The 22,265-nt window shown below is 35.4% G+C and overlaps 3 protein-coding genes across 3 annotated transcripts; 1 reads left to right on the forward strand and 2 right to left on the reverse strand.

The window, feature by feature from the left end:
* Window positions 1–240: 240 nt before the first annotated feature.
* On the forward strand, window positions 241–5,976 carry LOC118741628 (arrestin domain-containing protein 17-like). Its single transcript, XM_036473617.1, has 5 exons — window positions 241–323; window positions 1,127–1,308; window positions 1,826–2,035; window positions 2,105–2,986; window positions 5,622–5,976. Exons 2-5 carry the CDS (start codon window positions 1,194–1,196, stop codon window positions 5,864–5,866), a joined length of 1,452 nt encoding a protein of 483 aa, XP_036329510.1. The 5' UTR covers window positions 241–323; window positions 1,127–1,193; the 3' UTR covers window positions 5,867–5,976.
* Window positions 5,977–6,102: 126 nt separating this feature from the next.
* LOC118742265 (arrestin domain-containing protein 3-like) lies at window positions 6,103–7,250 on the reverse strand. The gene is made up of 4 exons (XM_036474244.1): window positions 7,142–7,250; window positions 6,738–7,063; window positions 6,162–6,662; window positions 6,103–6,117 (listed from the first exon to the last, which is right to left on the reverse strand). Exons 1-4 carry the CDS (start codon window positions 7,248–7,250, stop codon window positions 6,103–6,105), a joined length of 951 nt encoding a protein of 316 aa, XP_036330137.1.
* Window positions 7,251–9,864: 2,614 nt separating this feature from the next.
* LOC118741638 (arrestin domain-containing protein 3-like) lies at window positions 9,865–17,970 on the reverse strand. Its single transcript, XM_036473625.1, has 4 exons — window positions 17,423–17,970; window positions 11,471–11,820; window positions 10,832–11,402; window positions 9,865–10,760 (listed from the first exon to the last, which is right to left on the reverse strand). Exons 1-4 carry the CDS (start codon window positions 17,532–17,534, stop codon window positions 10,492–10,494), a joined length of 1,302 nt encoding a protein of 433 aa, XP_036329518.1. The 5' UTR covers window positions 17,535–17,970; the 3' UTR covers window positions 9,865–10,491.
* Window positions 17,971–22,265: the final 4,295 nt, after the last annotated feature.

Raw genomic sequence — 22,265 nt, forward strand, 5'->3', positions numbered from 1 at the left:
TGCTGTTAAGCATAGTTCTCAAGCTTTAAATAATAAAAGCTCGCCTGCGTTAACAGTGAATTGTTAAATACTAACAGAATCGGCAAATATTTTCATGATGTAAACTTTATCAGCGAAAGCTTAAATTTTAATATATCAACAAATTGGCTGCATTGATGGTTTTATATTATTAACAGATAATGATTTATTTTTTTTCTACTTTGAATTAGATAGGGACAATTGTAATATTAAATTTGTATTGATAAGCATAAATTCTTGTTACAGAATATTCCCCTGTATAAAATAACACAATATTTGAACTCCATTATCTAGCATAAACAAAGGTATGTATGTACACCTATGGTCAAAATAATAGCACCTCAATATTTTGACCTGTTGTTGATTATTTTTATTTTGTTTGTTTAACCCGTTATATAACAAAAATTATTTAAATAAAAAATTTAAACTATTTAATAAAACTAAAAAACAAACTTTCAAACTTTTTAATAAGAATTAAAAAAAGTCGTCCATTAAATGCTAGTATAATAATGGGAAACTTTGAAATTTAAAGAAAAATCCCGCTGATTTTTTATACTAATTTTTTCTGACGGTGTTCTGCGCTTTCTTCCACATTCCAGTAAAAAAGTTTGGTGTAAATTTGCCGATTTTTATTTTTTAAAAGTTTTCATTTAACTTGCTCTGTTTGAAAGTATCTTTTTTTAGCGACAATTTCGTAATCAATTTTTGACCAATTTGCCGATAACCTAGAGACTTGAAACTTCACAGTTGGCTCAGAACCCGATGACAATACAATACGAAAGCTGAATTAATCCGACAGGTGGCGCAGGAGTCGAGGCATTTTAAAGAGTGCTCAAAAAATATTTGTTTTTACTATTAACTTATTTTATTTTTTATACAAAGTTTGAAATTGGAATTTGTGTGATGCTTTACTTTTATATAAAAATAAATTAACATTAAACAAACAAACTAAAATTGGCAAAACTACTCTAAGTGTTGCGGTGCTATTATTTTACGCGCAAGTGTATGTTTATATTATTATCTATCTATCAATGAGCCAAAGTATTGACGATAAGATAATGACTGCACAGTATTTATAACAAAATTGATTTAATAATTTTATAAGCAGTCGCAAATCTCACGCTAGCAATTGTCATGAAAGCGGAAAGTACAGAGCAAAGTATATATACTTACTTATGTCAGTGTTAAATTGTGAGGTGCATTTGGATAATCCTAAAACTACATACCAACCCGGTGATAAGCTGACAGGATGTGTAACCTTAACGTTGGAAGTACGGTTGCTACTGAAAGGTACCTGCATATGTATATATACAGTGTGTGCAATAAGTACGACGACGAAAGAAAAAAAATTCCTCTATAAAAGTGTAATTTTTGAAGTTGTGAACATGTTTTCTTTAACTGCATGCACAATTATTAAATTTTTCTGTAAAATACTTCCAGCTAGTTGCTTTACCATACTCAAATGTAATGCAGTTTAAAAATATTAAGAAACCATTATAAAATGAAAACATTTTTGTGATTATTTACCTAAAGAAAAAAAATCTAAATTTGGAAAACGGTGACACTTTTATAAAGGTTACTTTTTATCTGGGAGGTCACCGCCCAACATACTTTCTCCATAACTTTGTAGTGGTACTTATTAGACACCCTGTATATGTATCAAGCGGCATGTTTAGTATGCTCGAACAATGACTCATTGCTCAACGCTTTTTTTGCTTTTTCTTTCTTTTTTTTCAAGAAGTCTCCTACTCTTTAAAATTCCTTTTCCATAATTCATTAATTAATTTAAAATATTTTCTTTATCCAGCGGTAGCCATAAAGTATATAGGTTTTGCTGAAGTAAAATGGGAAACACATTTGCCACCGAAGAAATCGAAAAAATCAAAGCAGAAAAATGAACAAACACAAAAGGAGCCAACTAACGATGACCCAACAACACCAGAACCGCGCTTGGAAGTTTACACCAATCGAGAGGACTTTTTGTCCAGTGTCAATTATTTTCTGGGCTCCGAAGATGGTATGCGTACTTAACTTTCTCCATTTATTAGATACTCATTCTGACTCATCATCTCGTTTATTCACGCAGCAATTGCAAAAATCGTTGAACGGGGCACGTACAACTATCCGTTCACCGTTTCGCTTCCGCAGAGTTGTCCATCTAGTTTCGAGAGCACCAATGGCCATATACGCTACACAATTGAAGTGTTTGTCGATCACAAAAACAAAAGTGAAATTTGGTACTCGAAACAATTGCAAGTGCTCAAACCACTCGATCTACGCCACTGCCCGCAGGTGAGACAACAACCTTGCGAGGTGCATGTCGAGGAGAAGTCTGTATGGAAGTTTTTTAAGAAGCCATTGGAAATGTTTGTGAATTTACAGCAGGTTGGCTTTATTCCAGGCGAAGTGCTATCAGCACATGTCATCATACGAAATCCGGGTAGTTTACATTTAAACGAACTAACCTACGAACTGCTTCAAATTTGTCGCATCACCGCTTCACATGGTCACAAAAAAACCAAAACTCAGTACTTCACCACAATATTAGCTAAAACGGTGCACAACATATGCGACGAGAAAGAAACTATGGTGCAGCATTTGCAAACGTTGTTTCTGCCTCAAAAAAATATTCCGCCAAGTACTGATTCAGGCGACTGTAGTTGTCTACAAATTAGCTACGAGTTGAGCGTACGACTGACTACGAATAATGTAAAACGTTACCTACTCGCAAAGCTGCCAATCATAGTGGGTACTAAGTCGTTGCAGAATGTGAAAGAAGTGGGTCGAGCAGCAAGCGCGCAGCAGCAGCCGATTTTTGTTGCGCATTCTACAGATGATTTGGGAGCAAGTATGAAAGCAAGAGAGAGTAATATGTTAACGCTTGGGGGCGAGAGCGATACATTTGCTGGTGCCTCAGCTCCCGAACCAGAGACGCCGCCCAATAGAAGCCTATCCATGATGTCACTGGGTGAGTAAATTTGAGGGATTATTTTAAGGAACGCTGTTCAAATACTAGAAAAAAGTACTTATTTGACTATAATTGAAAAATGCTCCTCTCTTTATTGAAACTGAGCCAGTTATTTATATACATAGATTAGATTAGGTTAACGTGGTTTCCCCGTAATAAGGCCACACGTTTACCAAGAGCATACTTGTTTGCGATACTTCTACGAACGGTAACCTATAGTTTGTAGCTGTGCCGTAACGAGGTTTGGAAAGAGAGCTCCTCTCAGTTGAATAAAAACTGCATTATAACAAAATTTATGAGTATGATTCCTACACAGCATCCTTCATGCAGGCGCGACATAGATAATCCGGTCTAATCCGCCTACGGTTCATCCCGACCAGAAAGACATTCTACCAGCACATTCTCCGAGTTTTTCCCGACGTTCGCTCAGCTGGAGCGTGGCCTATCTATCCAAGGGTAGTGAACATGCAATAAAAGGCACTCGCACTATCTGTTTTCTATCAGAGGCTGTCTCGAGGGTACCTCTCGTCCCTAACTCGTCAGCCACGTAGTTTCCTGGGCTATCGGCAGCCATATACTTAAGTTTGACAAGGAAATACTCACACCCGAACGAAAAAGAAGTCAGACTTTCTCTAAATAGCTCCGAGCGAACCATAAGAGAGCCTAGCGATATAATGATCTTCCTGATTATCAGAGCACTTAAATCATAAAGGTTTCTACCGCCGCAAAGTGTTTCGACTCTTTGGAGGCAGGTGGAAAGAATAGTGTGTCTGAATGCCTACAACCAGCTGGGCAAGAATAGGTCAGCTCTTGATATCTCAGAGGGAGAGGATGTTCTTGTGCCTCTAAGCTATATCAAGGGCTGCATATCTCAGCACTGGAAAAAGGTGGCTAACAGTAGGTCGAAAGACCTACAATCCTACCCCACCCACTACTGGGCAAAACGCACTGCCTTTATTACCACCACTTTCACCAGATGCAGAAGAAACGGTGGAGCATCTGATCTGCGATTGCCCAGCACTATGTAGAACCGGAATCAGCCTTCTAGGCAAACCCTGTTTCTGCGGTTTAACAGACATAAGTGATATTAACCCACTGAAATTTCTTAAGTTCTTCAACTCCACATGCTGTGGAGCAACTTCTGTTGCATTCTTTTCGGGATTATTTTCAGGCTTAATTTCTAGTAGTGGTTTTGAAGCGGCACGCGCAAGTGCTAATTGAAGTTGTTAAACTCGCCACTTTAACCAATCAACCATAGACAGATTCTGATGAAATGTAAATATCTGTCTATTGTAGTTTAGGATAAATAAATATCCAATCACTGTTGTAAATAGTAACTTTATTGCTAAAAAGCATATACCTGGCGTGTTTCACTGCGCCTTAAAAGTATGGCCTCAATCCTAAAATATAAAATATATTTAAAGAGAGAAGGGAGATTTTCAAAGAAATTTTCGATTTCTGAAGCATTGTTTATTTTTTATAAATGTGGTTATTACTTAATATATTTTCGAACGTCTTTAGAATCGGCCTTTTCCTCGAAACTTATGGCCTTATTCATAAAAAATAAAGTAGGTTTAAAGAGCTTTATAAATTGAAGTTTTCATACATTTTTCAATTTATAAAGCTTTTATAAAGCTACTTAATTTTTTATGAATAAGGCCATTAATTTATAATCTTATAACTCTGGTCTACTTGTCGCAATTTCTTCAAATATGTACTAATTTAAGATTTACCATACCTTACATATCTATTTAAATGAATTAGTGCATTTTTCAGATAGGTGGTTTCATGTTCTAAAGAAAACTTTCTTAATCCTCTTTAGTTTAACACCAGTATTGAAATATTTCCTTTATTTTACCAATTTAATTGAATAAAAATTTTCAAACCGGTGGCAACCCCCTTACAAATATTTTCGGCAGTAAAATTTCCCAAACCTCTTTAGTTTGAAGCCATATTGGATATTTAATTTATCCTTTTAATTAAATTTAATTAAAATTTTTAAACAGTAGGCAACTTTCCACGAAAATTTTTTTAAACATCTTTCTTTTGACAGCCATATTGCAGTATTTAATTTACCTTATCAATTTACCTAAACTGCAATTTTTTAACAGGTGACAAGTCTCAAATTTTTTTCTTCCATATTTTATGTAAGATATCGGGCAATAAATCGTTGAAAACTGCATTCGCTTCCGTGCATTACTTTTCGAATGATGCGCGTACAAACATACAGACAGACAGACAGAAAAACATTTTGATTTGGCTTCTATTGATCTTATAATGCCCATCCCTTTTAATATATATATATTTTTTTTTAATTAGTTAGGACCGTCGAGAGGTAGAGGGAAAAGGATGAATCTCCCCAGGCTCGGGCTTTTTATTATAATTTCTTACAATGTAATTGGTCTATCGTTATACGCTTTTATCATAAATATATTCGGATTCATGCTGATTGTTTCAGAGTATTTACATTAAAGAAAATTATCACATGCTTTTAAATTAATACAATTTATGTATGGGCGCTCGTGATTTTTCAGTCCGAGCCCGAGTTTTCTCTCGACGACCCTGTCTATAATTTACAGACAATTTTTTTTATATGTACTACACAAATATATATTAAAATAAATAACTTTTTCAGCTTCTTCCACCTATCGTGAAGCAGAGTACATGCCGAAAATAAGATTCGATGGCGAGATGAAGAAATCGAAACGAAGGGATTTAGGTCAAACCGATTTTAAACCAAAATATCTATACTATAATATGGAGAGTGTGCTTCCAATAACAAATGATGTTATCGCGGCGTCCACAAGCACGACTACAGTGGCAACGACAGCTACAACAACAAGGGCAATATCAACCACTACCGGATCTCTACTAGACTGAAAGGCGAACAATCGATTGTAATGTATTTGGGTAATGTTGTAATGAACCAAGCAAACTACAAGCACTGAACTATGAATAAATATTTAATCAGTGAAATAAAGACGTATTTACATGCATACCTATTACTAAGTATGTTTTTTGATCTATTAGTAGATATATTTTAGCTTTAGACATAACTAATCCACAAATCGAGGGCTTTCGGTAGGAGAGCTATCTCAAATGTCTACTACCAGCAATTACTCCGGCGATTTCTAAATGGAAAGAGAGGGATAGTTCAAAAAACGTTATTAATTACTCTAGCGAAATAGCTAATAGAAAGTACATGAAAGCTCACAGATTGTTCTACAGCTGTGCCTATAATGATGGGCACCACCAAATCCGATACGGCTTGTGACACCGCACTGATGCGCATTTCCAGGCGTAACTCATATTTAATGGATATTATGTGTGTACCTTGTGTGGATGGCGGTAGGGGTGGCACATCGAACTGATCATCAACTACAACCATATCGCCCGACCGCACAATTATACCCTTTTTCACGCTTTTCAAGTCATATGAGATGTAGCGTTGGCGGCGTCGTGGTAAATATGTAGTAAATTTATAGACTTGCATAAGGTATATGGTAACGTGTGTACGAAACTTGCATCTCTTCGACTTATTAGTCATTTCAATGGTGAACTCGATGGTATTGCCTGGTATGTAGGCAGCGCGCGCCGATTTCAAGTGAACGTCGATTGGACCGGCAGCGCAAGGCCAGCAGCAGAAGAAAATTTCATCACTACGTATAACCGGCAGCTGGTAATGAAAGCGTGGTAGGGTGGATTATTTATTAACTTTGTATGCACTTCCTTACAACAGCTTTGCACTCACCAATGCGTTGGGCAGTTTTTCTATGTTGTAAGTCTGCAGCACCATCACTTCGCTAGTGAACTTGCGCATTTCCTTATCTTCGTACACCAAAAGTAATGACAATTCGTAATAAATTTTTCCAATATCCGTGGTACATGTGGTCGGGCATACGTCCGGTACACGAAAGTCAAACTCGTATTTGTATGTGCTAGGCAGCAATTGACCGCCTTGAAAAACGACCGTCTCAATTTCCATATAAGTCTCTTCGGCGGAATAAAGTTTCGGAAAGCGTGTCAATGTGTCTACCCATCTCACGGTGGCCATGCCTCGAAAGCCAATGCGTATGTCTGCGCAAACGACGCCATATACATATGTATGTAAGAAGAGATATGTTTTTAAATGTTATCACTTTTATAATTATTTACCTTCAAATGATCTTTCTTTCAGTAAGGTCAGCTCTGCGGTACCCACTACTTTTTCGCCACACATGTACAGCGGAGGATCTCGCTCGAAGGTAAATTTGTAAGGTGGCATTTCCAAACTTTAACAAAATAAGCCCGTAAACAAGAAACTGAAATCAAGACAAATTTTTGTTTGACTTTTTTGCTTTCTAAAATAATTTTGAGCATTTTTCTTTCGCATATCTTTTAGTGTGGGAAGTAGATTTTTTCTGAAATACGGCGTTCTTCATTCAAATTCTGAAGTAGGGTGTTCTTGAAATGTTCTCTGGGATAGGGCGTTTTCGAACTGGCTGCCGAGATAGGTCGATCTTGCACTCAGGTATCGACGTAATGTGCTCCGACGTCTCCTCGTCTTCAAGACAAAGACGGCAATCCACCTCTGTGGGAATACCAATCCGGTGCATGTGAGAGCGCAGGTCATTATGGCCCGTCAGATAGACAACAAGCAACTTGACATCGGAACTGTTCCTTCCTAGCGAAAGGATAACCAAAAAGTTTGGCCTGTTTAAGGCCCATTACCTCTGTACCAGTACTTACTGCGTTCTGAGTTAAGTCACGATTCAATTTTAAGCCTCGAGGAAGTCCAGCTGAGTCCCCAAAATGGTTCCGGCCCACCAGTATGGAAGATGTAACGTCCCTTGCCAACTCGTCGGTGCTTATGGTTCAATTTGCAACTCACGACGTCGATACCTACGTATTCTCTGGGTAACACCCAAATACCCGTTCGGGAGCGAGCTGAATTGACAAGGGGTAAAAGCTCGCGTGCGCTGGGTTTGGGTCCCGCCACGTTGAAAATCCGTCCAATGAAAAATCACTGCAGACCTCGGATGAGACCACCTTCTTTCGATCGCGGCAACGTATAAAGGGCTACGATTTGAGTGTATGCACCCGGAATATCCGCACCCTAGACGGGGAAGGGGTCCCTCTCCGGCTAGTTGATGTCCTCGGGAAGACTTAGGCTAACATCCCAGCTATCTAAGAAATGTGAACGACGGGGCACGGGAAGATAAGCGTGGAGCCTTTCGACGTCTAATGCTCCAATGGAAGAGAGGGAAGAGGCATCCAAGGATCACTTCTGTGAGCGCGTGTAGCGTATATGTGAGCGCTGTCCCCGACACAATACAAAAATCGCGCTTGGCGATTTCATTACCAAGGTAGGCAAGGAAGGTATATTTGGCGCCACTGTCGGAAAATTCAGTCTCAACGATGAAAGGGCTGATAACGCACTGTGGCTACCAGACTTCACCGGGACCCAAAACTTGGTATTACGTATTATTAGGTTCCAGCATGGAAAGATCCATCAAGCTACATGGCTGTCTACAGATCGAAAAACGAGACAGAAGGTACGCCTCAAGTTTTTAGAAGTTTGTACACTCCGAGGGCCATTCATTGACTCGTAAAACTATCTCGTTGCAGCCAATATTTTTACGAGCTTCGATGCAGTAAAAAATGTCTACCCGAAAGAACAACTCTTACGACAAGGAGGGTCAAGAAGTTGCAGAAAAAATTATGGCAACTACAGGGCGCGCTGCGACCGAGGTCAACGTGAGCTATATCGGACCATTATACGTAGGAAGTGAAGAGGGAAACGAGACGTATTTGCAGCAATAAGAAGACAGAGGCCGAAATACGTGAGCGCGAAGAGCTTGAAATACTGACTGACAGGAAAAACGCCCGAATATTGTATTAGAGAAATATGCGACTTACGAACAGTTCCAAAACCAAGGCGAACTCCCGTAAGAACAAGCATGGCGACCTAGTTACCGATGTCCAGAGCGTACCTAAATAGTGGAGTGATAAGGTGCATGCATAAATGCTTATGCAGAATATGGACAGATGAATGCATGCCCAACGACTAAAATTTAAAGTGATTTCAGCCCCATACACAAGAAAGATGATTCTGCCATATGCGCCAACTACCGCGGGATCAGCCTTCTAAGCATAAGTTACAAGGTCTTATCGAGCGTATCGTGTGAAAGACTGAAACGCAACGTCAGAGAACTGATTGAACCGCATCAGTGTGGCTTTGGACCTGACAAATGCACCATAGACTAGGTATTCCAAATACACCAAATCTTGGAAATGATGGGCCAGAATAGGATCGACACATACCATCTATGTATATGTCGATTTCAAAGCCGATTTCGACTATACGAGAAAAAGTTATATTTATGCAACTAGTACGGCTGTGTAAAATGACGTTGAGGGATACTACCAGCTCCATCAGAATTGAGAGGACCTCTCCGAGCCGTTTGATACCAAATAAGGTTTCAGAGAAAGTGACTCCCTTTCGGGTGATGTCTTTAATCTGCTATTGGAGAAGGTCATAAGATCCGCAGAACTGAATTTCTGGCATATGCCGACGACATAGACATCGGTAAAAGCACACAAGGCGGACGGATCTACAGTTTTATGAAAAATTGTTTTTCATGGCAGAACACACTCGGAGGTTTGGCATTTCCTGCCTAGAGGCGACCGCTGTTAAGAAAAAACCTAAAAATGCCTCTCTATCTTCATTTTTCTGCTAGCGGCCACGAAAATAAGAATTATTAATGAAAAAAATGTTCCGATTTCTTTTATAAACCATTAATATTATAAATATAATAAGTTTGTAGTAACAGGACGTACCGTGTATTTGTTGGCATTTAGTCTAATACACACATGCATGCATATTTGTAGTAGTCACATAATTACATTAAACCCTGAAAAATTTAACGCGGTTTTAAAGAAAATAGTGGCGGACAATTTAAAACCACAATTTTAGATCCCCTATAAATTTTCAACGCCCTTGCCATATGTCAAAGCCATATGTCAGAAAATGTTTATTGCATCATGGGGTATAATAACAATTTCGTGAATGTATTTTACAGAAGTTAGAACTCTTTGATATACAATTTATCACGTGGAAATATGCAAATCGCAAATTAACTTTGGCAAACTTATAACTATACATTTTTAATGGCACCTTATCTATTTACATAAGTAACATTTTTCACAGGTATGTATGTATATTTATTTAATTTCATATTTTTGCGAAGTTAAATTGTCCAAATATTTTGAATCTGTGTGGAAACCAGTTTTTTATAATTGTTTTTCATTTTATGAATTAAGTCTGGGACGCCTACATTTTTATGTATGTCCTTAATTTTGTAACCACTTTTTTCGCAAGCAAAAGAAACATAAATAACTCGTCCAGCGAATATAGAACGAAAATTCCCTTCCAATGTGTTCTAGGTTTCTTAATATCGTGCTACATTTGGTGAGTGTATGTACATATTTTTCATATCTAATTGTAGCAAAACCACTTTTGATATTCAACTATTCCAACCATATCCAGTAGTTTCGCGCGTTGCAGATGTTGACTGCTGATTTTCAGACGTACTACTCGTATAAGGCGGTGGTGTCGTGCCCTGTAACTGCAGCAAAGGCATTCTAACATCATCTATTACCGGCGCAGTGGGAACAGCGAAATTTGTGTACATCGGATATTTTGGTATGAATTCATCCGTGCGATTGCGTTCATCAACATCGCGATCGATGAACTTGCCACTAATAGTAGTAGCTTCTTCAAAAGAAGGTGGCTCTGTTGGGTGAAATATGAAACAAAATTATTCACATTGAGAATTCTGTAAAACAAAAAAATGTATGCCTTACTAAATTTTTCATAGTTTGGCGGCGCATCGCTGCCAAAAGGTGTGTCTGGCGTATCTGACTCCTGCGGCGCTGTTGGCAGCAAGGCAATTGCATTCTCAGGATTAGTGGCACTTTGCGCCAAAGGCACTGTACCAATTGTAATGGGTATAACTATTTCGGAATCAGTATGACAGCAGCCAGTGTTTATGGACATCTTAATCTCATAGCGCACACCAATAATGTAGTCAGTCAGCGAACTGGGCGGCACAGGTGGTATGACCAGTGCGCCCTCAATCAGGCGCTTAGAGAGTCGCAAACATTGCATGCCTTGTTCGGTGTGCGCCAGCGTATTGGTGTGGTAGCGTGTCTTGTGATGTGGTGTTTGTGCTACAAATTTATAAACTTGTTTCAATTTCAACTCAACGCCATCTTCCAAGTCATAGCCGGTCGATTGATTGTCTATCTCGAGCTTATATTTAATTGCCTGACCGGGCGCATAACCACCAAAAGGTATTATTAGCGTTGACATCACTGGGCCCGAAGAGCAGGGCCAGCAGCAGAAATATTTGATATCCTCATTTTTAATTGGTATCTGAAAGTATATAAATAAAGTGTTCTAAAGGTCTACGTTTCCGATTTAAGACACATTTCCGTACTCACCAATAGCTCCGGCTTCAAATTCAAGTTCACCTGATGTAAAACCGTCAGCGGTTGTTTGAAAACATTATCAAATTTATAAGGTCGATTTAACACCAACGTTAATTCGTATGCAATTTTTCCATATTTCTCTACGCAGGATGTGGGACATTGTAGCGGCAGCGGTATGCTGAATGTGTAAGTATAGGTTCCCGGCTGTAGCGTACCTTCAGCATGCACACATGTCTTCGAGTGCAAATATGTTTCGTTGCCACGGAAATGTTCGGTATAGTGTTCTGTTTTGCCATCGCGTGAACGCGATCTGCTCTCCTCCCAGCGTACTTTTGCCTCGCCTTCGAAAAGTATGTAAACCTCTGGAAGTAGTAAAGAGGGGCGTTTATATGACATTTCTTGTATCAGTTAAAATAAATGGCCATGAAATTGCACGATTGAATGCTGTGCCTTAAACAAAAAGAAATGGGAAAAAATGCAGGTCACTCAAAAACTATGTGTATTCACTTTCAGGCCACTTTTTTATTTAAAATACAATTTTATAAAATAGCAGCTTATTTGAAAGAGACTCCAAATATAATTTTTGTTTTAGGTGCCTAATGGTAATGTAACTAGTATAATTCAGCTACCATTTTTGAAGTGAAACTTCTTTAGCGGCAGTTGGTTGGTTGGGAGTCAGTTGGCAAATTCAACGGAAATTGCAAACGGAAATTGCACACGTAAGTGGTGCAACGGAAATGGTTGGCGCTGAAATAAGTGGTTCTTGTGTGTATGCATATGGTATTAATTTAACAAAAACTTGCTAATAAAAGGTTACAGAATAACACTTAGAAATAGACCAATACAAGAATGAAAGTAAAGGCGAGTACGTACATAGATAAAGAAAAGGATTAAGGCAAGGGTAAAAATAAAAACAAAAACAAAGATGCGTAAAGATAAAGGCAAAAATGAACACCAAAGTAAATTTAAACACTTTACTTTTATAAGAGCAAAGGTGAAGGGGAATATGCAGATGAAGAAAATGATAAACATAAAAGTAAAAACAAAGATAAATATAAAGAGAAAATATGACGATTAGGATACCGATAAAAGTAAAGATGAAGATAGAGAAAGAGAGATTAAAATAAAGGCAACTGGAGGGAATGATATAGATAGAGACAGAGAGACTCATTCTGGGAACTATTTTGGGGTTTTAGAGATTTCTGGGACTCTCGGGATTTATCGATATAATAATCGATATTTTTATCGATATAATAATCGATATTTTTATCGATTTTGTTGACGAAATTTTTATCGATATTGTTATCGGTTTTGCTATCGATATTTTCGGAAGTTATCGATATAATAATCGATATTTTGATCGATTTTCTATCAATTAGGTTATCGATTTTGTATTTGATTGATATTGTTATTAGTTTTGTTATCGATTTTTTTATCGATATTTTTATCGAATTTGTTTTCAGTATTTTGTCGGTTTTGTTATCGATTTTGCTACTGATTTGATTATCGATTTTTTTATCGATTATTTATATATTATGTTATCGATTTTGGTATCGATATATTTATCGACACTTCTATCGATATTTTTATCGATTTTTGTTACCAATTTTGTTATCGATTATCTGTCAATTTTGTTATCGATATTTTTACCGATTTTGTTATTGATATTTTGTTGGATGTTACTATCGATTTTGTTATCGATAGGGTATAAAGATAAAAATGAAGGTAAAGAAAAACAGAATAACATAAATTTAATTAGGAAGAACACGGGTAGCGATAGGGGTCTAGATAGAAAAAAGACAAAAAATATAACCTTAAGCAAAAGCAGATGTATGAATGTATGAATATAGGTTATGAGACAAAATAAATACGTCACTTCTCCAGTGTGGCCCAGACGCACTTACTTTTTTTCATGCGATATTTACAGCAGGTATTTTGACCTAATTTTGAAAAAAAAAATCAGGATTAGAGGATTTAATTATTCAGCAATATGTTAGGCCAGAGGTGGCCGAAAACTAAGAACATCAGCTAACTAAACAAACTAACAAAAACATAGTCTTTCATCAAAATCACCATATGGCAACGCCATGAGAGCCTGCTTTAAAGGTTTGTACAAACTGAACGAAACAAGATATGAGAGTGCTTGTTAACCGTGAAGATGCAGATATATTGGAGCTAAAATGTGTTGTATAGAACATTACTTCCGAGCCAAAGCTTTCGAAGTGATCACATCGAAAATAGAAGTGGAAAAAAAGTGAAAACAAGTAATTTGAAATAGATTTTTTTTAATACAAACTGTCGGGTATTTCTTTTTGTGGAGTGGAAATAATAAACATTCAAAATATGTATCATATCCTACCATAACATACCTAGCGAATTAATTAATCTAAAGAAACCTAAAATTTTGTTATAAAAATCAAAAGTATTATCGAGCTGCATGGTTTGCACGGTGTGCTTGAACCAACTTTAAATCAAGGGTCATTGCACATAATTTGTTTTGCTATTTTTTTTTATGTTTATTATATTATTATATTTTACAAATATAAATTATTCATTTTATTTTAAAATTTACGTTCACTCATATTGGATTACTGATTTAAGCATTATATAGGGACTTTTTTCAATTTATAAACTTTTTTCAAATTATAATGTGAAGGAAACAATTTTTAGGCTGCAACACTCGTTTATTTATTTAATACATAAAAAATTAAATAAATTACTTGTGTTGTAGCCTAGCTTTGTTTCCTTCACATTATTCCAATATGAGTGTAAGTGAAAATTTTAAAAGAAAACAAATAATTTTTATTTAAAATTAGTTTTTTTCAAAAACGGCTCGACAAGTTATGGGCTATAAAATTTTTACACATTATTTATAACAAATATAACACAAATTAGTAAAAAAAAATGATGTGCAATAACCTTCGATTTGAAGTTGGTTCAAGTGTCACACAGTGTTTGGAATTGGTGTTAAGTCGAAATCCACGAAAAGTGTTGAAAAAATATGTTTGAGATGTTTTTTTTTTGCTGCACTTTTGTTTTGTAGTATGACGTAAATGAGTAGTTTGACTATTAGTACTGAGGACTTTCTGATGACAACATTGAGGGGAAAATACAAAATTTTTTCCCTTGGTCTGAACAAAAACGATTACTTTGATAAGCACTTTTCTAATTAGTGATAATGATAATATGAGCACTCATATGATACTCAGCTGTCTTGTAGGATTAAGTTCAAAGTATACATACGTGCATACAATAAAACCATTTACATAGTTGTATGTAGAATTTTACATTTACTAATCGATAAAGATACTACTGACAATTTACACCATTCACAGTAAGTACTTATTAGTAATTATTTAGAAGGAAAACTTTGTTCAAGACTGATGAATCATTAATTTTACTTTGAAGTAAAGCATCGTACGCAAAACCTAAGAGTTCATTAATTTTTTGTTTTTAATAATGCTATTTATTTATTAATTCAAACGCGCCTTTGTAATGCCCATATGGGCTATATTTGCGGTAATCATATTTATGGCAGCCGAATACGAGACACAAGATTATTTTACAAATATTTCCTACAAAACCTAACAGACCCTCGCCAATGATCCTAAATTTATCTACTCTCAAACAGCATAGTTATTTGGCATATATTTCACGGTCTTTCATGAAAGCAGCGCATAGATATTCGGCAGTAACATCAAAATATATTAGAATATTATTCGATTACTTTGTACTTTGCGCTTGAGGTTTTTTACCCCACAAAATTTTTTACAAATGCCGATAGACAGTGAGGCAAGTTGAAAACAACCTACTACTTTTTAAGCACGAGTGGTATTCATATCATTACTTTCCCACTCGTATTTCGGCCAAGCTTAATGAACAGCATGCGGAATGAGCTGAACTGCGAAGTGAATCTTAGAAGCTTTGACAACTTCATTACTTGTACAACAATCTGCTGGTAGCCTTGTTCTTTGGCATTTCTCATGTTTCCGATACAATCCTTCATATAAGCTACAATAAAAATTTACATAAGAAACCAAAAGAGGGATTTAAATTGTTATTAATTAGTTAAAACGTTTAATACTTTCATATATGTATGTGTGTATGTATACCTGTATATTGTCTGGAGTAAGTGTTCCGACTGAACTGCAAAAACAGCATTCCAGCGAATTATAAAAAATAACCGATTCAAATATATGCAAACAATCAAACAAACAGAATTAAATGCATGTCTTCGCACACCCAGTAGAGAATATTTTGCTTTCGTTATCTGCCTTCAACTTTCATTCAATGTGAAATCGGAAAACTCTTTAGAGCTCAGAGATTTTTTAGGCAATTAGTTTCTGGAATAGCTTTTCTTAAACAAAGGGAAAATCTACTCACTTTAAGGTAAACCATTAGGTTTGTGTTTAATAGAGGCATAGGATGTACTTTTAACCGAAAGTCGCCATTACTGCTTTTTTCGGCTTTCTCTCAAGCTTTTTGGTTCACTGAGTCATAGGTTATCACTTAGCTTAAATTTTCTAAAAGCAGTGGAAATACGAAAACTTCCATATTTGTTTATAGTTGTTGTTGTAACCTATTCAATTTGAGCTGAATTCGCATTTTGATTTACTTCATATTTGAAATTGAACTTTGTAATAAAGATAAATGTGATGATGAAGAAGTAATTGAGAAAAAAGTGAAGGCGTAATTGAAGATAAAGACGAAAATTAAAGCAATGAGAAATACATAAGAATTAAGGAAATTTTTAGATATCTTTTTATAAGAATCGAACAAATCCAGCCACAAAAATTTCAGTTATCGAGTTATCGAAATTTATCGAACCATCGAAGGTTATAGTTATCAAAATATATCGAATCATCGAAGGTTATAGTTATCGAAATTTGTCGAGCTAACCATGTTTACTGAGTTATCGAAATGTATCGAATCATTCAAAGTGATCAATATTTTTTGAGTTGTCGAAATTTATAGAAACAGAGTCTTGATTGTCCAAATTTGCCGACAGTTATCGAGTTAGATAACCAAATTTATTAGATTATCGGAATTTTTCAAGTTAATGGAATTTATCAAGTTATCGATTTTTATTGGTTTCATTATTTGTGAAGTTAACGAAATTTAGCGAGCTATCGTAATATATTAACTTCTTTGAACTTACTAATTTGCTGGTTTATCGCATCGAAGTTCTTAGAATTATCACAGTATATCGAGTTATCGAAATTTATAGGGTTTATAGGTATATAAAGTTTTCACTCCTAATTGGTTTATCGAATTCTATCAAGTTAACACAGTGTAACGAGTTATCAAATTTTGTCGATAGATATCGAAATTCATTGAGCTATTAAGGTTATCAAAATTTGTAGAGTTATCCAGAGTTTATCGAGCTATAGATATATCGATTAATATTGAGATATGTAAATATCTGAGCTACCGAAACTCATCAAGTCTTCGAAACGCACGGTATCGAATGTTATCGAAATTTGACGAGTTATGAAATTTTATTGTGGCACTCCTAGTAAGAATTAAAATTTAGTAAATGCATACTTATATTTATTTCCAATTTCAGAGGATATTTAGCAAAAATTCTCTGAACATTCAGATCCCCAATGGTAACAAATTTCCAGTTTGGCACATGGTTATGTGCATATGTGTTTATACACGAGTATAGATGCACACTCGCGTGCATACACAAGTAAATCCTGCCGGTTTGCAATTTTTTTTCCATTTGATTTTGTTTAATTGCAGTTCATTGTGTGGGGATGAATAAAATTATTTGTTTGATAAAGCATTGGCGTACAGGGAATATATTAAAAAAAAATTGAACAAGCAGACATCAGCAAAAGTAAGATTGAGTTTTGACTATTCGTGATTTTGTTTCAATTTTTTTTTATGGAAATAGAAAACTGGAACATAGTAACTGGCCTAAAAAGTCGTTTTAATTCTTCATTTAAAAAATTCCCTTACCTCTAACGGTTTTTTCGCTTGTCGTATGCAGCTGTATTCGCCCATTGATAGTCTCCCCACTGTAGTAAACCGGCTGTGGTCGATCAAATTCAAATACACACGAAGAGGGCATTTTCGCTCAATTTATTAATGATTTTATTACGTGTGGATATGTTGTTTTTAATTGATCACTATATATTTCTTTTCTGCTTTCAGCAAATTGCAGAACAAATCACTTTCAACTAATATGTGTACATAGTACTTATATGACAGACGTAACCAACTAACGCAACACAGTGCTAAAAATATCTGCATTTACTTATTGGCATATACTATTGTAGATACTATATATATACATATATAAGTACGTATGTTTCACTTCAAATGAAAGCACTAGTTCTCAGTACCTACTACAACACGTTGTTATCTACGTAAAACCTATTCAACATATATATCGTATATTTTCTTATGAATCACAAATATGTATTTTGCACAGCGAAATTGTGGATCAACTGGCACCCATGCTTTTCCGTCAATTCTGGCTCCCACTGGTCGTCGCGTTCGACAAACTGCTGTCTGAAAACGTATGTAAACAGTTTTAACAAACTCACAAGCTCTTGTTTACTTAAAATGAATAATAGAAAGCCATACTAATCGACAGTCCCCATCAGCTCTTTGGAGCAAAGAAACTGAGAGAAAGAGAGAGAGGAAGCAAACAGTCAGGCAAATATGCGTGTGAGTTGGGAGCTAAATTTCAGTTGTGGGAGCATATAGCGGCTGAAAGACGCCACTGGTTGTGACGTCATTAACACGCTTTTATTTTGACTTGATTTACATTTGTTTATGTGCGGCTAGCCGGGTGATTGCCACATTTAAATAGCGAACTAAGCGAGTGTTGCCACAGGGATATTTATTTGTCCAATTCGCAAAATTTTAAAAAAGAAAGCAAAGCGTAAGTAACAATTTTTGTGAACACTTACAAGTCTAAAACAGCACAATAACATTAATTTCGATCGAACAAGAAAATTATAAAGTAGGTAATTTCAGCTTTATCTCAGCTAAACCGGCGATTGCAAGCATGCATGGAATAATATTTTTCTACAGTAGTGTAGCTTATGTAGCTTTGAAACAGAAATTTTAAACCAAGGTCAGAGATTTCCTCTAATGTTCTCATGGGCGCCACCAGGATCGAATTTAGGGAGGGACTGACATATAAAAAATTCCTCGAAAATAATGATTCTTCAATCTTAAGTAAATAATAGCCAAATATAAATTTAGTTTAGTAAGTAGAGTGGAGTACTAAACTTACATTTTTTGACTTGTTTTCATGCAAATAGAGGAATATTAACAGGAAGCCGACGCATTAGTGGAAGATCGACCTATCTTGGCAGCCAGTTCAAAAACGCTCCATTTTATAAAAAAAAAAAATCAAGAACGCCCTACCCCAGAATTCGGTTCTCAGCACATTTTCAAAACATTTTCATTTGAGATAGGGCGTTTTTATACCGAATTCAGAAATAGGGCCTTCTTAAATCAAATTCTGGGATAGGATGTTCTTCAATCCAATTCTGAAGTAGGGCGTTCTTGAAAAGTTCTCTGATATAGGGCGTTTCCGAACTGGCTACCAAGGTAGGTCGATCTTCCACTCAGGTCTTGAAATACGACTACTATTTTCTTACTGCGAAGATATGTAGGAAATGCGTATAAAAAATTAATAAATGTGAAGTAAATACATATCGTCACCCTTATGCCCGGAAGCATGGATGCGCAAATTTACCAATATTGAGTTATTGGGTGGTTGACCTGATTAACCCTTGAATGTTCTATTTTACACCAAAAGCCAGAATACCATGCGTAAATGGAAAGCACATATGTATTTCACAATGTCAATTACATAAATGCAGAGTTAAGTCTCGTAAAAAACTCAAACTTGATTTCCCAAAATTCATTCAATCATGTTTCTGGCATGCGGGGAACGATATGTACTTGCCGATTTGTTTTACAAAAATTATTTAAAAAGCAGACGTATCGGTTACTCAGCCAGTCGGTTAATCGTTTCTTCAATTATTTCACATAGATTCTCTAAAACAAATTTTCGATATAAGCTTAAGATGCAAATCTTTAAGGTCAATTTTATAAGAAATTAAACTGACAATTTATTAAAACTAGTAGTAGCCCCCGAAATTCAGGTGAATGCAGTAAAAAATACTTATTAAATTAAGAAATTAAATTTAAGCGTAGAATAAAACGTGATATTCGTAAATATTCTTTAGTATTTAGTTGAAGATTTATTTAAAGAACTTCGTGAAAGACAACAATTTATCTTGTACTGCTAGAGGCTTGATAACCCAGAAAATTGGCGAAGTTTATGATGAAAGGCATTTAGTATCACTTTTTTGATATAAAGCTTTCTTAAACCTTTGAGTATAAAATTTCAACTAAAAATTGTAAAATATGTATGCCGGCTAATTTTTTATCGTTCATACCAAAAATCACATAAACAAATTTGTAAAGCTTTGAAGATTGCCGTCATTCAGGGTTCTTCATAATTGTCAGTGATACCCTAGGTATTTAAACAAGAAAGTGATTTCAACTATTTTTATTTATTACCTTCATGAAATATGTTTCAAAACTATGAATAACACCGTGACACAAAAACAAAAAAATTTCAGAACACACGAAATAATCGATATACTCACGAAACTATGGGCCAAATATAGTAAAACTGCGTTTTTAGTTTTTCACTCTGACATCAGGATTTTTTTCAAAGGACTTTGAAATTTTAAAAATATGATTATTTGATTCAAAAAATTATTGGAAAAAATCAGTGCATTGTAGAACAATAATATGGGTACCAAATGAAAGTGAAAATTCTGTTGAATTTAAAAACAATAAAGTTTTTAGGTCTACAAGGAATTGGTATTGAAAATGCGCTTTTAATAACTATTATCTTTTCAAGTTAATAAAGTTAGTCAAACAAATGACAACACTCTCCAAAAATTTATTGGAATTCAAACTTTCTTAAGCCTGTCTTTTTTATGTCCATATTGTAATATGTTATTCATCTCCGCAATTTAATCGAAATAAAACTTTTAAAAATTAAGCATTTTAAACCTCATTAATTCGATATCCAGATTGTAATACATTATGCTTAACGTTTTTATCTCTCAAACTAATCGAAATTTTCAAACAGCTGGCAACTCTCTATTTCTATATGGTGCTGTCTTTTTTATATGTGGACTTTCACTTTGTTATTCTTTCTTATATGTGGAAGTCCTATTTGCTATTATTTCTTCTTATATGGGGTACTATATGAGCAAAAAGTAGTGTTCACATTTTTGACCATAACTCTGAACGTATTCATCGGATAGAAAACAAATATATCTTAACCCATTTACGCCCAAACAAAAACGGTTGGAATTTTATTATATCTAATTTTACTTATGTGATCATAAAAGCCATTTTAAACAAACTAAGTAATTAAAATTAACGAAAAAAGCTCAAAAGCGGGCACTTATGTGTGTTAATTTTTAAAATATTACTTGACAAGGCATAACGTTTTTTTGCATCCTGTGCATTGCCATATTATAACCTCATGACACAAAACACAGCCTGGGCAGCCTGGGTTATGCCCATTATGCCTTGGGTTTGGATCTGCTACAATAGAACCGGATGGGTAGCTTTATTCGAACAATGTGTCTTCTAATAGCTAATTGGTCGAAAAGAATCTTCGCTCGACAAAACATGTCGACTCCACCGGTTAGATACACTCATATCAAGCAAGTACGTGGATATTCATAACCCACCACCATTTCTTACTACGATTGTAAACACCTCACATTTTTGATAACAGCGATTTAACAACTCTATATCCAAGATGATCCCATGAGCTTCCAATGATTTTTCCACAATATGTGGCAAAGACTTAGTAATAACCTTCATAACTTGCTATCACCCAGTTTTAGCAGCAAAATATAATCGAAATGTCAAGAAATAAATATATATACAGTTCTAGAAAATTGCTTCAGAAGCTATCTAACATTTTTGACAAAAACTCTGAATCATTATGTCACACACAGGCCAGATTTTTAACATTTTATCGTTATACGTAATTGCAAGACTATTCTCAACTACGAGAAAGCTTCTCTTTTCCACTAACTCACTTTTTTCTCTTACAGTAAAGTATTGCTAACATTAATCTCCACAGATAACTTCCGTATCCTTCCTCAAATACCTCTAGAGATATTCTGTACGATAGTTTCACTTGTATGATCTATAAATCCCGGCAGAAATATGTATTATATAAGTTTCAGTATGTAAAGGAGGACCACGCCCCCTTTTCTAATAACTACCACATTTCTACTTAGTATAGGATTGGTTTCATATACTATCTCCATACCGAAATCTAGTATTCTACTGCAAACTCCTCTTCAGTCTGCAGTCTGAAAAATCCAGTTTTTATGGGAGGTGCCACGCCCCCATGACATATTCATATTATTTTTTGTCTATAGCCATGCTCGGAATGTCGGAAATAGGTGTCCAAAACTTCGAAAAATCAGTACGACTGTTTTCAACTTTCGAACAGAAAAAACCGGCTTTAAAAAAAATGTTATATATTAGTACAGATATGCCCGTTGTACTAAAAAAACGACAGCTAAAGAAATAGCTGTATAAATCCATCAAATAAAAAACCCTTATACTCGCTGTTAATAATTTGATTAATTTACTCTTTTTCCACTTTATAATAGCAGATATTTTATGGCAAAGTGTAATGAGGCAATTCAGGAGTAAAGTCCTCTCTCGACGTACGAAAACCACGCTCTATAAGTCACTCATCATGCCCGTGCTGGTATATGGCGCAGAA

The sequence above is a fragment of the Rhagoletis pomonella genome, unplaced genomic scaffold (assembly GCF_013731165.1).
Source record: "Rhagoletis pomonella isolate Grant_MI unplaced genomic scaffold, Rhpom_1.0 Rhpom_scaffold_00001, whole genome shotgun sequence".
In the NCBI taxonomy this organism is placed as follows: domain Eukaryota; kingdom Metazoa; phylum Arthropoda; class Insecta; order Diptera; family Tephritidae; genus Rhagoletis; species Rhagoletis pomonella.